The sequence below is a fragment of the Sorex araneus genome, chromosome 4 (assembly GCF_027595985.1).
Source record: "Sorex araneus isolate mSorAra2 chromosome 4, mSorAra2.pri, whole genome shotgun sequence".
Lineage (NCBI taxonomy): Eukaryota > Metazoa > Chordata > Mammalia > Eulipotyphla > Soricidae > Sorex > Sorex araneus.
Genome location: NC_073305.1, coordinates 53,130,317 through 53,144,300, shown reverse-complemented (window position 1 = coordinate 53,144,300; position 13,984 = coordinate 53,130,317). Strand labels below are relative to the sequence as shown.

The 13,984-nt window shown below is 47.4% G+C and overlaps 1 protein-coding gene and 1 non-coding gene across 2 annotated transcripts in view; both read left to right on the top strand.

Annotated features, from left to right (window-relative positions):
* The window catches only part of IL17RD (interleukin 17 receptor D), a 74,271-nt gene that overhangs the window by 44,470 nt on the left and 15,817 nt on the right, over positions 1-13,984 (top strand). The window contains exons 3-5 of the mRNA XM_055136974.1: positions 5,281-5,406; positions 9,614-9,732; positions 10,532-10,652. Coding sequence (XP_054992949.1) covers positions 5,281-5,406; positions 9,614-9,732; positions 10,532-10,652 — 366 coding nt within the window. The remainder of the gene's footprint in view (positions 1-5,280; positions 5,407-9,613; positions 9,733-10,531; positions 10,653-13,984) is intronic.
* On the top strand, positions 5,646-5,752 carry LOC129404533 (U6 spliceosomal RNA). Its single transcript, XR_008629931.1, has one exon. It is a non-coding gene; the product is annotated as a U6 spliceosomal RNA (small nuclear RNA).

Genomic DNA, 13,984 nt, shown 5'->3' with positions numbered 1-13,984 from the left:
AATGTCCTCCGGAGGCTTCAAAGAAATTGTGCCTTTGTGGGGACCTCCTCCCCTGAGAGACCCGTCGTCCTCCGAAGCAAGTGCAGATGTCCGTAAGGCCCAGCGGGGAACAGATGGACAGAGCTCCCCAAGTGTGGGGCATAAGGGAATTAAGGGCCAATGGCACACTGGAGAACCCATTGTCTTAATTTTTTTTCCTAGAAGGGCTGGGGCCACACCTGCATGTGCTCAGGAGTTATTCCTGGCTCTGTGCTTAGGGATCACTCCCAGTAATGCTCAGGGGACCATATGGGGTGCCAGGGGGTGAAACCTGCTTGGGTTGCTTGTGAATGCTCTCTCCGCTGTACTGTCACACAGTACTATGCCCTGAGCCCCAGGTCATGTCTGAAAGAACACAGGATCCTCCTTAGTAGAGGCAGATGTCACTTCCCAAAAAAGGGGTATATTTGCATTTTTTGATAATGTTTATAAAAATAATTAGCTGTAATTAAAAAGGTTCACACACATAGGGCCGGCAGGTGAATTGGGTTCCAGATGGTCCTGACAATCTCTAGGGATCTGTCTCTGATGTTGGCTGGGTCCCCGTCCCAGATGAACAGCTGTCAACTGTCTGGGCAAAGTGTGACCGTGACTTTTCCCAGTTTCCTCCTTTTAGGAAAAAAAGGATTAATTTCTTTCTCCACATCATTTTAAGCCTTGAATGAGGCTTGCAGTTACAGCTCGAGAGTGAGCTTGGAGTGGACATTCAGAAATCATTAATACTATAAGCGATTCCTATTGGAGTTGGAAAATAAGCACCTGTCTGCCCCTTTCTGTGAGGGAAGTAAATTTTTCCCCCTAAGGGCAGCTTCAGTAGTGCTTTTTCCAGTTAAGCATATAGCAAGTCTTTAAAGAAGCTATTCTTGTGCCGAAAAGGAAATTATGTAGAAGTGCAAGCATTTTTAGCCTTCCTAGACATAATGTATAAGAGAAAATATTCATAAGAGGGAGCTTAGCACATAACTCTGACCCTGGACATTTGATTAATTCCTCAGAGAGGGTTATCTATGTACAAGAGGCTTTAGGTCACACTGAGGACTCGAGTGATCGCTGTAGAAAACAGGGTTTTTGAAGTCATGTATGTAACCTAACGATTTTAAGATGCAAGTATGTGTGTCAAATTCACAGTTGCTGACTTGAGTATTTCAAGTTAATGAATGAGAACTTACATATGAAACTCAGACATTCCATGGTCGCGCTGTGGGCATGTTTTGGGTAAATGCCGTGATGCTCATGAAAATGTGCAGGTCCATGATACTTGATTCTGCTAAGTAGAGACATGTGTAAAGGATCTTTCTTTTGAGTTAGAAAGTTAATTTTTAATACATGCTCTCGTCCTGGCAGATCTTGTATTACATTCAAGAGTTCAAAATTTTCCGGTCAGCTGCAAACAAGTATTTGCATCTCTAATTTAATATGGGGTTTTGTGAAAGGGAATCTTTACCTGTAAAACTTAATAAGTATCATATTGTTCTCTTCATGGGGCTACATATTCACCCCTCTCTTGATCATTATTTTCTGACTCTTCACCGTTTCACCATTTCCTTCATCATTCACATTTTGCATTGACTCCTGGAACATCTAAAAACTCGGTTGCATTTTTGCAAAATGTCATTTGGGGCTAATATTTCTGTAATCAGAATCCAAAATTTTGGCATTGCTAATGAACCGATCCAGGCTGTGTAAAAGCCAAACACGTTTCTTTCCATTGAAAAGCGATTATACTTCCACGTGGAGCTTCCTGTGACCGCACACTTGACTGATTTTGGGGTTTGTCTGAAATCTTTAAGAACTGATTACTGAGTTTTAAAACTGCATTTTTCCAACTGGTGATACATCCCCAGAGGGTCCCACATGGGTTTGGGGGGCAATAGTGACCTTGGGTGTGATTGGAAGATGTTTTCTGTTCTCTACAGGAAGGTAGATTGGAGAGGGGAGCAGAGCACAGGGCACTGAGTTTTTTTTTTTTTTAAACCTGCAAAGGGGTGGTAAGCCAGGTAAGTTAGGGAACTTCTGAACCTCTTTTTTTAAAAAAAAAAAAATTATTCTTTTATTGAATCACCATGTGGAAAGTTACAAAGCTTTCAGGTTTAAGTCTCAGTTATACAACGCTCGAACACCCATCCCTTTACCAGTGCACATATTCCACCACCAAGAATCACAGTATACCTCTCCCCTCCCCCCACCTCCCCAGCCCCCCACCCCGCCTGTGTAACTGGTAAATTTCACTTTACTTTCACTTTACTTTGATTACATTCAATATTTCAACAAAAAACTCACTATTATTGATTTGGAGTTTCTCCCCCCTAAAGTCGACCTGCTGAAAAGAAAGTATTTGATAATTTGTTTTCCATTGCTGAGAATGAAGAGATATGAGGTCAAGCGGTCGCACTAGCAGCCGCACGAGAACCTCTTTTTTGTTTATTTGTTTGGGGGCCTCACTGTCAGTGCTCAGGGCTTATTACTGGCTTTACACTCAGGGTTCACTCCTGGTGGGCTCAGGGGACCATGTAGGGTGCCAGGATTGAATCTAGGTGGGCCTGTACAAGGCAAGCATTCTATCTGCTGTGATCTTGCTCTAGCCCCTGACCCTCTTTTTTTTTTCTTTCTTAATCTATTGTCACTTAATGTGACAGAATTGGGGGGGGAGGTGAAATGTCCCGTCAAGTCAAAGCCAAATAGTGCGCTTTCGCTTTCCTTGCTTCTTTTCACATTGCATTTCTCAATTTCCTTCAGGCGCGGAGGGGGTAATGCCTGAGTAGGTTGTAATACATTTTCTTAATTCTTAGTCTTTATATTTGCATAATTGTATTTACAAAAGCCCAGAGAGTGCTAATTTTGGCATTTAGCATGAACAAAGGGGGAAAAAATAATCCCAATTTTTTTCTTGTTTGTTCATCTTTTCTTAGAGCAGGTGAAATCCAAGCTTTTTCTTTCACTATAGACAGACCTCAATGAAATGTTTGAACTCTGTAAGTAGGATGGGATGTTATCTTTGTTATTTTGGAGACCTTGGTCTAAGTCAAGACTTTTGCAGACCTCTGGTTGAGAACTTGGTCTTGTAATAAGCTCTGCTGAGGATGGAGGGTACATGTCCTTGGGACCCAGAAAAGAGCTCAGCTGACTGAAGCACATGCTTTGCATGCAGCAGACTTGGGTTCAGTCCCTGGCCTGCGTGAGTCCCTGGAGCACTCTGTGAGTAGCCCCCAAGCACTACCACGTATGGCCCCTGAAAGAAACAAACAAGCAAAAGCCATAGTCGTCTAAGCCATAGGCGGCTGTGCTGTGTCTGACCTGGACAGGACAGCAGCCGAGGGATCCCCGGCACACACCTCCCGAGTGTAGTGTTCGCGTGCACACAATGTGTGTGAATCCAGGTGTTTAAAAATATATATGTTTATTTATCTATTTTCTATTCGGAAGTTGTTGGTTTTTTTTTTTTTTGTACTCAGAAAACAGGCCCTTAATCATAATGAATAGCCTTTAATCAGAAGAGGAATTTTGTTTATTAATTCTAACAATGCCGAGAAAGGATCATTTTGATGTAGAGGTGGCGCTTTTTTCAAGCAGACAATGTTGACAGAAAGGCGTGCCCCGAATGGGTTTATACACGTGGAACCCAGAGCACCATGGAGGGTGCGTGTAAGGGGAAAGGTGCATTTTAGCCCACGTACGTGTTTTGCAAGTCAATAAGAAATTTGAAGATGAATTTTAATCCCATGCGTGTTAAAAGGTGTGGAGGGGTGTGCCCTAGATATTCCTAGCAGTTACTTCTGTGTGGTGGGAGGTAATGGACTCACTCCTGGCAGTGCTGGGGGAATTTATGGGGTGCCAGGGAGCAAGTCTGGGTCAGCTGTGTGCAAGGCAAGGAAGGGCCTAACCCACTGGACTTTCGCTCTGGCCCTCAGTGAACATTGTTAGTCCTAAGAAAGGAAATGTGTAGTACTGTCGGACGGGGTGGGGTGTGTCAGTGGGCATCTTAGGAAGTGAATGGAACCTTCCCTGGACTCCAGTGGATAATGGCAGGTGGAGATGTTTGAGGAAAGTGAAAATCTTTTTTTTTTTTTTCTTTTTGGGTCACATCCGGTGATGCTCAGGGGTTAAGTCCTGGCTCTGCACTCAGGAATTATTCCTGGTCCTGGCGGTGCTCAGGGGACCATAGGGGATTAGGGGATGCTGGGGATCGAACCCAGGTGGGCCGCAGGTAAGGCAAATGCCCTACCTGCTGTACTGTCACTCTGGCCCCAAAAGTGAAAATCTTTTGTGGCAGATGCTGACAAGGGTTTTCAAGTTTAGTCACTGAGGAAAGAATTGAAGGCAAAACACTAGGGAGTGGGGGCTGGTGGGAGTGGGGGTGGGGTGTTTCTGCATTGGTGCCTTCTGGCTTGGCAGCTGCAGCTTTTTCCACAAGGCACGGCCGCAGTCTGGCTGGAAGTTCTGGCAGTGTGTTTAGAATCTTGCAGACTTTGAAGCCGGATTTAGTCGTACCAGGTGGCTCAGCTGCCCACAGGTTGTGGCTCCACTGGCAGGTGGCAGTAAGTGATGTCTTTGGGCACTATCAAAGAACCAGTGGTTTTCTTTTTTTGAGCAGTGTGGGGGCTCTGTGAGTTTGGTGGGTGTAGGGTTGTGAGGTGACACGTGGTGTTTGGGAACAAAAGGTTTACCAGAGATGCTGGTGAGCATGGAGGTGCTTCGCCTATTACTAAGTCAATGCTTTTTCCCAGTGCTAATGGGGTTGTTGGACCAGCTATCTTGCAGGGAATCTCATCCCAGGAGTTCACATCCTCATTCACTCCTGTTTCCTGGTTTCCTGTTTCCCTCTAAATTGCTTCTAAAAACAAATAGTAAACAGCCTTCATGACTGTGTAGCCAGTGTTTTGGTTTCAGATCACTGTCTGCTGCTGAAAACTGAATCCATGTAAATAATTACTGGTTTGGGCAAAATGTTATCCTGGTAGGTGGAGGGGGGTGGGGGGAGTTCAAACCAGACACACACTCAGCTCCAGACAGTAAGATCCTCCCAACACTGCCCTGGAATTTGATGGGAGTGGGGTGCTGGTGCAATAAATAAACCCCACTACAGCGTCTCGGAGTATTCTAAACAGTCAACCTTTGATGTCAGATGTGTTTAAACAGAATGGATTTGGTCACCTCCAGATGTGCTCTGTGTAATTTGAGAAGATGAACTCGGAAACAAGAAATAAAAATCAAATGTTAACTACTCTCATCTTCCCCCCCTAGACTGCACCACCTACTTGAACCCGGTGGGAAAGCACGTGATTGCCGATGCCCAGAATATCACCATCAGCCAGTATGCGTGCCACGACCAAGTGGCAGTCACCATTCTTTGGTCCCCAGGGGTCCTCGGTAAGTGCTCAAGAAGAAAGCCCACCATGGTGGCCTGGCTGATAGTGCCAGGTCAGGGTCCCGGACGTGAATGCCATCCATGGCCAGGCAGTCCAAAGACATCTTTGGCAGGCTCAGGCACAGACACATTTGCTGATTGGCGGGGAGGGGGACATGCACACAGCTTGATGCTGCACCCCATGGCTCACCTTTTGTTCCCTTGCTGTCCTCAGGAGCGGGCTTTGAGAAATAATGTGTGAGTGCTGACTTTGGCAGCACATATACTAACATTGAAACAACAGAGAGAAGATTAGCATGGACCCTGCACAAAGATGACATGCAAATTCGTGAAGTGTTCCACATTTTTCCCAGTAGAATTTGTGTGTGGTGTGTCCAAATGGAAAAAAGAACAAAAACCAGTAGCGTGTGAGTGATGCCACACTGTTGAATATAGTATGAGAGGCCGTGGCCTCTGGGTCTCAGCGTAGTGGAACCCTGTGGGGGTGTTATGCCTGTCTCAGGCATATGACACACAGTCCCTGTGGCCACACAAGTGTCATTCTGCATGCAGTCTGCCAGCACACATCACTGGCACATTTTGTGAGCTTCTAGAACAATTCCAGTTATTGTGAGAAACCACGGAGCCGATCACCTTTAAGTGTTGGCAGCGAATTGAATTTTCACTTAAAAAACTCTGTCCAGGGGCTGGAGCACAGCAGGTAGGGCGTTTGCCTTGCACGCGACAGACCCGGGTTCGATTCCCAGCATCTCATATGGTCCCCCAAGCACCGCCAGGAGTAATTCCTGAGTGAATGAGCCAGGAGTAACCCCTGAGCATCGCCAGGTGTGAACCAAAAAAGCAAAAACAAAAACAAAAAAAAAAACCTCTGACCAAACTCAAGTAGGAAAACACAAACCCGAGTGATCTGGCCAAACTGTTTAGGGCTGGATCTGGCTGCCCTCTTAGATGAGGTGATGGTTCTGCAGGGCCGCCTTGCAGGCGTGGGGAGGACCATGGAGAGGGAGCTCTTTTGTTCACGTGGGCTTGACTTCACACCCAGGATCTGCTTTTCACAAGAGGCGTGTAAACTTTGCTCAGTCCCACTTCCTCATGTGTTAAGTGCAGATAAGTGCCTCTTGGTTTGTCTAAGAATTAGACACACACTTGCTGTGTTTCCAGAGAGAGCTCTTACACAAACAGTGGCTGCTGTAGCCAGCATCAGGACCCAAGCCTCAGGCCTGCACTGTTGACATTGCCATGCTGTCTTAGATGTTTTGAAAACAGCAGACCAAAGGGGAAAAAGCAAAAATCAGGCCAAGACCAGAGTGATAGCACAGTGGATAGGGTGTTTACCTTGTACCCAGCTGACCTGGGTTTGATCCTCAGCATCCCATATGGTCCCCCCAGCACTGCTAGGAGTAATTCCTGAGTGCAGAGCCAGGAATAACCCCTAAGCATTATCGTTGGGTGTGACCCAAAAAGACAAAAAAAAAAATCAGACCGATGGAAAAACAAAATAAAGCCATGATTTCCAAATATCAACTAGATAAATATTGGAAGAACCAGCTTGCAGGAGAGGTGGGAACAGGGAGACAGGGGCTGGGATAGGGCTGTGGGCCCCGCTCACTGGCCCATGTATCACTGGGCTGAACCCAGTGGGTCTTCCAGAAATAATATTATCTTAACATTAAAGATGAAAACATTCTTTGTTGATAAAAGCAAAGTGATCACCCCACAGAAGGCTAAATGATTAAGAAGTTGTCCCGATGAATTTCTGGCTCCGTTTTTAGAAAGAAAGAGACAGGACCTGGTGGTAGTGAAACGAACTTAGGGCACAGAGGCAGCAGAAGTCAGTTTATTCCTGCATCACAATAATGTGGGCGAGCAGAACTGGGCAGATCCCATCAGTCTCTGTCTAGGAAAGTCCTGGGGAGACAGAATAGCTTCCGCCTTAAGAGCCCTGGCCGGGAGCCAGGCAGTCTTGGATTTGAATCTCACTTCTGCCATTTAACTCCTGTGTGGCTTTGGACAGGTCGTTTCATTTTCTCTTTGGCAGTTTGGGGGTGCTTATACCCCCTCCTCTGGTTGTCAGGAGGATCTGACAACCCAGCAGCAGCAATTTGGTGGAAGGCAGAATGTTCCATCACTACTGGGCATTCACCATACTGTTAGAAAGGTGTCACTGTAGAGGAGTTTTACATTTGCAGCCTCTCCCACACCAGATTGCCACAGTGGCTTCTCAGCCAGATCTTTAAAACAAAACAAAACAAAACAAAACAAAACAAAAAAACACAACAGCCCACTCCCACCACCACTGGTTATTATGGAATTGTGAGCTCTGAAGTCTTAATATGAATCTCCTAGCTTTTTGGTAATCAGTAGAAATGGTGAAATTTGCTCCAAAATCTTTTTTTTAACTTTTTTTTTTTAAAAAAACAGACAAATCTTGAAATGCATAATAAGAAGGTTCCCAAAAGACACGATTCTCTCATTTTCTCATTTTCTTCAACACCTCTGTTAAAAAGGACATTATTACACCTCACTAAAACTTGACGCAGGTGTCCAGACGATGCTTTGTCTACATATCATTCTGTGTTTGCAAGCTGCGTGTTCATGTAGCCTTCTCCAGGCAACAGAGAGCCCCCACTTAAGTTTCACCTTGAGCGGTAAACTTGTCGTGACTAAGGGCCAAATGCGGTTGGCATCTCGCTGCTGTCCCTCGCGACTGGGCTGACGACCGCAGGACTCGAACTGTGGAGCGGCGTGAGAAATTAGTTTTAACTTTTTGATCTTAAAAGATGAGTTTCTGGGCAGCTACTGAAGAGTCATCCCAAGATCTTGGATCTCAACAGCCTGTTTGCATCTCGGGTGTGGGTCACCTGGCTGCCCGCCGCCCCCAGCTTTATACTGAAAGACAGACCCCATAGTGATTAGTACCTGTGTCTGCAACCCTGACCGCCTCTAAAATTCGAAGCTCTAATTGTAGCTGCTGTAGCCCTGCCCACAAGAAAAGTATGTGCTCTTCATCAAATAATTATGGGATTGGAGAACCTATTTGAAAAGAGAAAAAGCTTTTCGTGGCCTTTGCCATCAATAATTTTCCCACCTGGTTAATTGCATCCTGTGTAATTACTTGTGCTCTGGGAGGGGAAGAGTTGAAAATGTCTCCTTGTCTAGTGTTCGGAAAGAATGCGAAATCGATATCGCGCCAATTGAGGCCGGCTTTGGGGCTCTCCAGCTGCAGTTGGACCACTGCAGTCTCCACGGGATACCGAGCGTCAGTCCTGGCTCTTGTGGCCATCAGAGCTTAATCCTTTTGAAAGCATCTAGTCGGACGTGCAGCGGGGGAAGCTCAGGTGGCGGGAGGCTGGGCTGGCGCCTTTCAGCAGCACCGTGGGCGTCTCGGGCCTCTGAGCGTTGTATGAAGAACACACACTGGGCAGCTTTTGGGTGTCTGCCTTTCAGGCGTGATTAGAGCAAGAACCGCTTTGTAAATCGCATCGGCATTCTCCTCAGCTATTTAATCTCAGGCCTAGGAACCCCTTGGGCGCAGACATACACTTTGTTGGGAATTTTGTACATTGTTCAGTGAAACATGCCAACAAGTATAGGACTAAAACTTAAAGTGTGACGTGTGTGTGTGTGTGTGTGTGTGTGTGTGTGTGTGCGTGCATGCGCATATAGTGGGGCAGGGAGTCTTGGTCTGGATTAGGATTTATCATCAGCTGAATACGTATTGTTTTAATAATCTAAAAATAATACATTCCATGGCAGACTTTGATGACCAATTGTACCATGAGTTTAGATATATTAACCTATGCCAGAGAGATAGCTCGACAGGCCCTCGGGAGGCCGGGGTGGGATCCCTGGCCCTGCTTGGACCCTCAGCGCTGCCGGGAGTGACCCCGCTGAGCACTGCTATGTGTGGCCTCCAAGCGTACAGATAAATGAGACTCAATGTCTCCAGCTAAAATGGGCATTTGTGAATGACGATCTGGATGAGAACTGAGTCAGTACTGGTGGGGGAAGGAACCTCATCGGGAGGAATGCAGGTTGTGCCCGCCTGTGTGTCCCTCCCTCTCTCCTTCCTCAGATGTGCTGGCCAGGTGGGGGATTCCCTGAACTCTGTTGTACAGGAGGAGAGACCAGGAAACTTGGATGGAACAGAGGAAAGTGTTCAAATGTAATTAGGTTCACTCTAATGAAAAGCCATTCTGCTTTGCGTAGGCATCGAATTCCTAAAAGGATTTCGGGTAATACTGGAGGAGCTGAAGTCAGAGGGAAGACAGTGCCAGCAACTGATTCTGAAGGACCCGAAGCAGCTCAACAGTAGCTTCAAAAGAACCGTAAGTCACACGCAGGGAATGTGCGCCTCAAGATGTGCCATTGTTCTGGGGCCTGAATGGGCTATTGAAAGTCTGTGAAACTGGAGAAGGAGGGGCTGTGGGGTCCACCCCGCCTGCCAAGGTGGGCGAGAGCAGCGGGCACCACCTCAGGCCTGCCCCGCTCTCCCAGGGAGACTCAGCAGCACCTCCCAGCCGGTAAACATGCCTCTCGGGTTACATACCCTGCACTGGGGAGGTGGGGGGAGTGCTTTTGTGATCGGCTGCTTTGAGGTCCCGTGTGAACAAGCCAGGGCTTCCTCCCCAAAGTACAGAAGCATCACGGGTTGCCATTGTCACACACACACACACACACACACTCTCTCTCTCTCTCTCTCTCTCTCTCTCTCTCTCTCTCTCTCTCTCTCTCTCTCTCTCTCTCTCTCTCTCTCTCTCTCTCACACACACACACACACACACACACACACACACACACACAATCTGGGTCCCCAAAGTGCAGAAGCATCATGGGTTGCCATTGTCTCACACTCTCTCTCTCTCTCTCTCTCTCTCTGTCTCTCTGTCTCTCTGTCTCTCTCTCTGTCTCTCTCTCACTCTGGGTCCCCAAAGTACAGAAATATCATGGGTTGCCATTGTCTCTCTCTCTCTCTCTCTCTCTCTCTCTCTCTCTCTCTCTCTTCTGGGTCCAGGAGATAAACCAGCACTTGTCCCCACCCTGGAGTGGGCGCAGGGAGGAAGGACACTCTTGGGCATAGAGTGGGCGGTGTCTTGAGACATCACGAGTGTGTTTGTGCCCTCCCAGGGAATGGAATCGCAGCCCTTCCTGGGCATGAAGTTCGAGACGGATTACTTTGTGAAGATTGTCCCTTTTCCTTCCATTAAAAACGAAAGCAATTACCACCCTTTCTTCTTCAGAACCCGCGGTAAGTATGGGCTTTCCCACCCAGGTCCCAGGAGCACACCTTTCTGATTTTAAGGGCGTTGAGACGGAGACACAAATACAGGTCGGAAACGAGCCCAGCGCAGCGAACAATATCCAGGAAAACCAATTTTTAGAATGAAGACGGGGCTCCAGCAGCGTGTCTGCCACCGGGCACGGCCTTTCCCCGAGGCGGGCCAGTTGGTTCTTGGGGGAAAGAAATCATAAGACAGGCATGTGATTAAAGGAACAAAACAGGGATCTGACTTCAATGAGAAGCACAAGTCGAGGGCTAGGGAGCTCAATGAAGTGGAGCACATTGGCTGTCGGAGGCCTAGGTTGGATCCTGAGTGCTGCCTGGCCCCAGAGCACTGTCAGGAGGGAACCTCAAGAACCAGACTACAAGGAGTCCCTAAGCATTGCTCGCTGCAGCACACACACAGAGCTGCAGTTGCACAAAGCTAGAGTTGCATCTGAAGAATAGCACGTGCAAAAGACCCCCATCCTTTGGCCTTTCATCAGAAAGACGACCATCCTATGAGTGAGTGACTGCCTGCTGTTCTCAGGATGAGATTCTGAAAATCAGAGTAGGTCCCTCAAGATGACCCCTTTCTAGTAAGTTTGCTTGACCTTTATAAGCCAGGCCTTGTTGCCAAATATTAACTTACCCCTGTTAACAGCCCGGCCTGCCAAAGAATTTATTCTTACCACACCTCCCACTTACAAGCTGCGGGTCACACGGAGTGGCTAAGGGGCTTGCCAGGAGCTGAGATTTGAACCTCAGAAACTGGTGTTGGCACATATGCTGCCCGAGCCCATGTGCTGCTTGTGCCCACGTGGCTGAGCACATGTGGTGCTCGAGCACACGTGTCGCCTGCATCTCCCTTCTTGAGATGTATACTTTCTTGCTCTCATGTCTAATGCTGGGATGTGTCTAGGGGCTCTCTCTGTCCTTGGAGAATCCCGTGTTCTCTCTTGAGCATGTTACACTCTCTCTCTCACACTCTCCCCCTCCACATCTTCAAAAACCCTCTTAAAAAAAAAAGAGAGAGAAAAGAAAAAAAAAGAAACCTAGTGTTAGACCCCACACTCAGATCACTAGCCACTGGGCCCTCTTTCATCTGGCTTTCCTCTGCTTTCATCCACTCAAGTTTTTGCCTTCAGATTCAGCCAGGCACCCTGAGACATCTGCCTTCTGACCAGTCTGCCAGCCATCAGTCCCGGCGTCGGCCCCGCGGCTGTGGTCTGGGTCCATCTTAATTCTCATGACAAGTTTTTTCCCCCTCCGTAGCCTTGCTGGGGGCCTCCAGGGCTACACCCAGTGATGCTCGGGAGCCCATGAGGGCGGGGCCCTGTGCTCGCCCGAATCATTCAGCCGTTCCTGCCCACTCAGGGATGTTTTTCCTTTCTGCCCAGGCCTGTCGCAATCACTTCCTTTTGCTCAGGTTGCTTTCTCTTTGCCTTAGTTTTCCTTTAAACTATAGACATTTTCCTTTCTTTTGCCGGGGACGTGGGGGATCGTGAGGTGGTTTGGGGGGCCATACCCTGAGATGCTCAGGGCTTACTTCGGGCTTTGTGGTTCTAATCTGGAGCTACTTTCTATGCAGACATTCTTTCATAACAGTTGGTATCATTTGGGGAGCCAGGAAGTAGAGGGTGTAGGCTCTTGCCTTGCATTTGGCAGTTGGATCCCCAGCACTGTGTATAGTCAGTCCCTGAATGCAGGGGGTTGGTGTGTTGTGTGTCATTATCTCCCCCACCCTCCCTCACCCTCCCCCACCATCCCCCTATGCCCAAACACCCCTCACACAATTAGTATCATTTTAAAAATGATGGTAAGGTTCCCGGGGGTTGACACCAGGTGCTCGTTTCATTTCAGTGCCTTACGCCTAATGTGTTTATGGGAAGTTTCATAAGTCATAGATTGAGCATGGTTGGAGATTGCTTCTCCTATCAGAATAGCTTGTCTCTCTGTTGGTGGTGAAGCAGAGACAGGCAGAGCATTCCTTACCGTTCCTCGGTGCCATGTGACTTGGGTGTTGTCTTTGATTTTTGTGACATTTATGGACATTTTCCAGCTGATGCTAAAACAGGTGTGTGTGTGTTTCCCTGTTCCTGTCCCCTTGATGTCATGATGTCTGGGGGTTCCACTTTTGGTTGAATTGTGTGCTGGGGTTTCTCACACACAGCTGAATGCTGGGTGCTGGGGCTGGCCCCTCTCTTGCCACGGAGGTCACGCCCTACAGTTAGGCCCGCACCATGAACCAGACTCAAACCTAAGGACTCCAGATTCATTCTCCCACAGTCTTTTGCGTCTTTTGGTTTTGAGACCATAACCAACAGTGCTTGGGGTCATCCCTGGCAGTGCTCCAGGGGACCTGTGATGCTGGCTTCATACAGGCAAAGCGTCATCCCTCTGGGTTCTCCCTCTGCCCCTTACTGTGTTCCTGTCGTGTTCAAATCTTCTTGCTCCCTGGGTGTCTGGCTTTCGTGTTGGTGTGTTACTTAGGTGCCTGGCTGTCCTTTTAGATTCCAGCTAAAAGATCTTAAACTGGAGCTCTTAAAGATGAAAACAACCCTACGGTAGTTGCCAGGCATACCCTGAAGTTTCCCTGGGTCTGAAAATCTCAATGAAGTTTTATTTATATAGATTTAAGCCCATTTGTTAATTTAAGAATAAGAATATATTATTTATTTATTTATTACGGTCTAGTAAAGAACAGTCTTACAGGGGCCGGAGCAATAGCACAGCGGGTAGGGTGTTTGCCTTGCACGCAGCCGACCCGGGTTCGATCCCCGGCATCCCATATGGTCCCCCAAGCACCACCAGGAGTAATTCCTGAGTGCAGAGCCAGGAGTAACCCCTGAGCATCGCTGGGTGTGACCCAAAAAGCAAAAAAAAAAAAAAAAAAAAAGAACAGTCTTACAAAATAGTGCAGTGGCGGCTAGCTTGTTCTTATGTTGTTCTTGAATTTATCACTGTCACTGTTCGAGTGGGCACCAGTAATGTCTCTCATTGAGAGACTTATTGTTACTGTTTTTGGCATATCCAATACACACGGGTAGTTTGCCAGGCTCTGCTTTTCGGGCTCCATACTCTCGGTAGCTTGCTGGGCTCTCCGAGAGGGGCAGAGGAATTGAACTTGGGTCAACCGAGTGAAAGGTGAAAGCCCAACCGCTGTGCTATTGCTCCAGCCCCTTGAATTTATATTTCTATGAATTATATAAATATCATATATGGCTACTGATTTCACACATCAGTCAAGGAAAATAGAAGCTCCGTGACTGAATAACTTGCATTTAAGTTGTTCTTGAATTCATATTTATATGAATTAT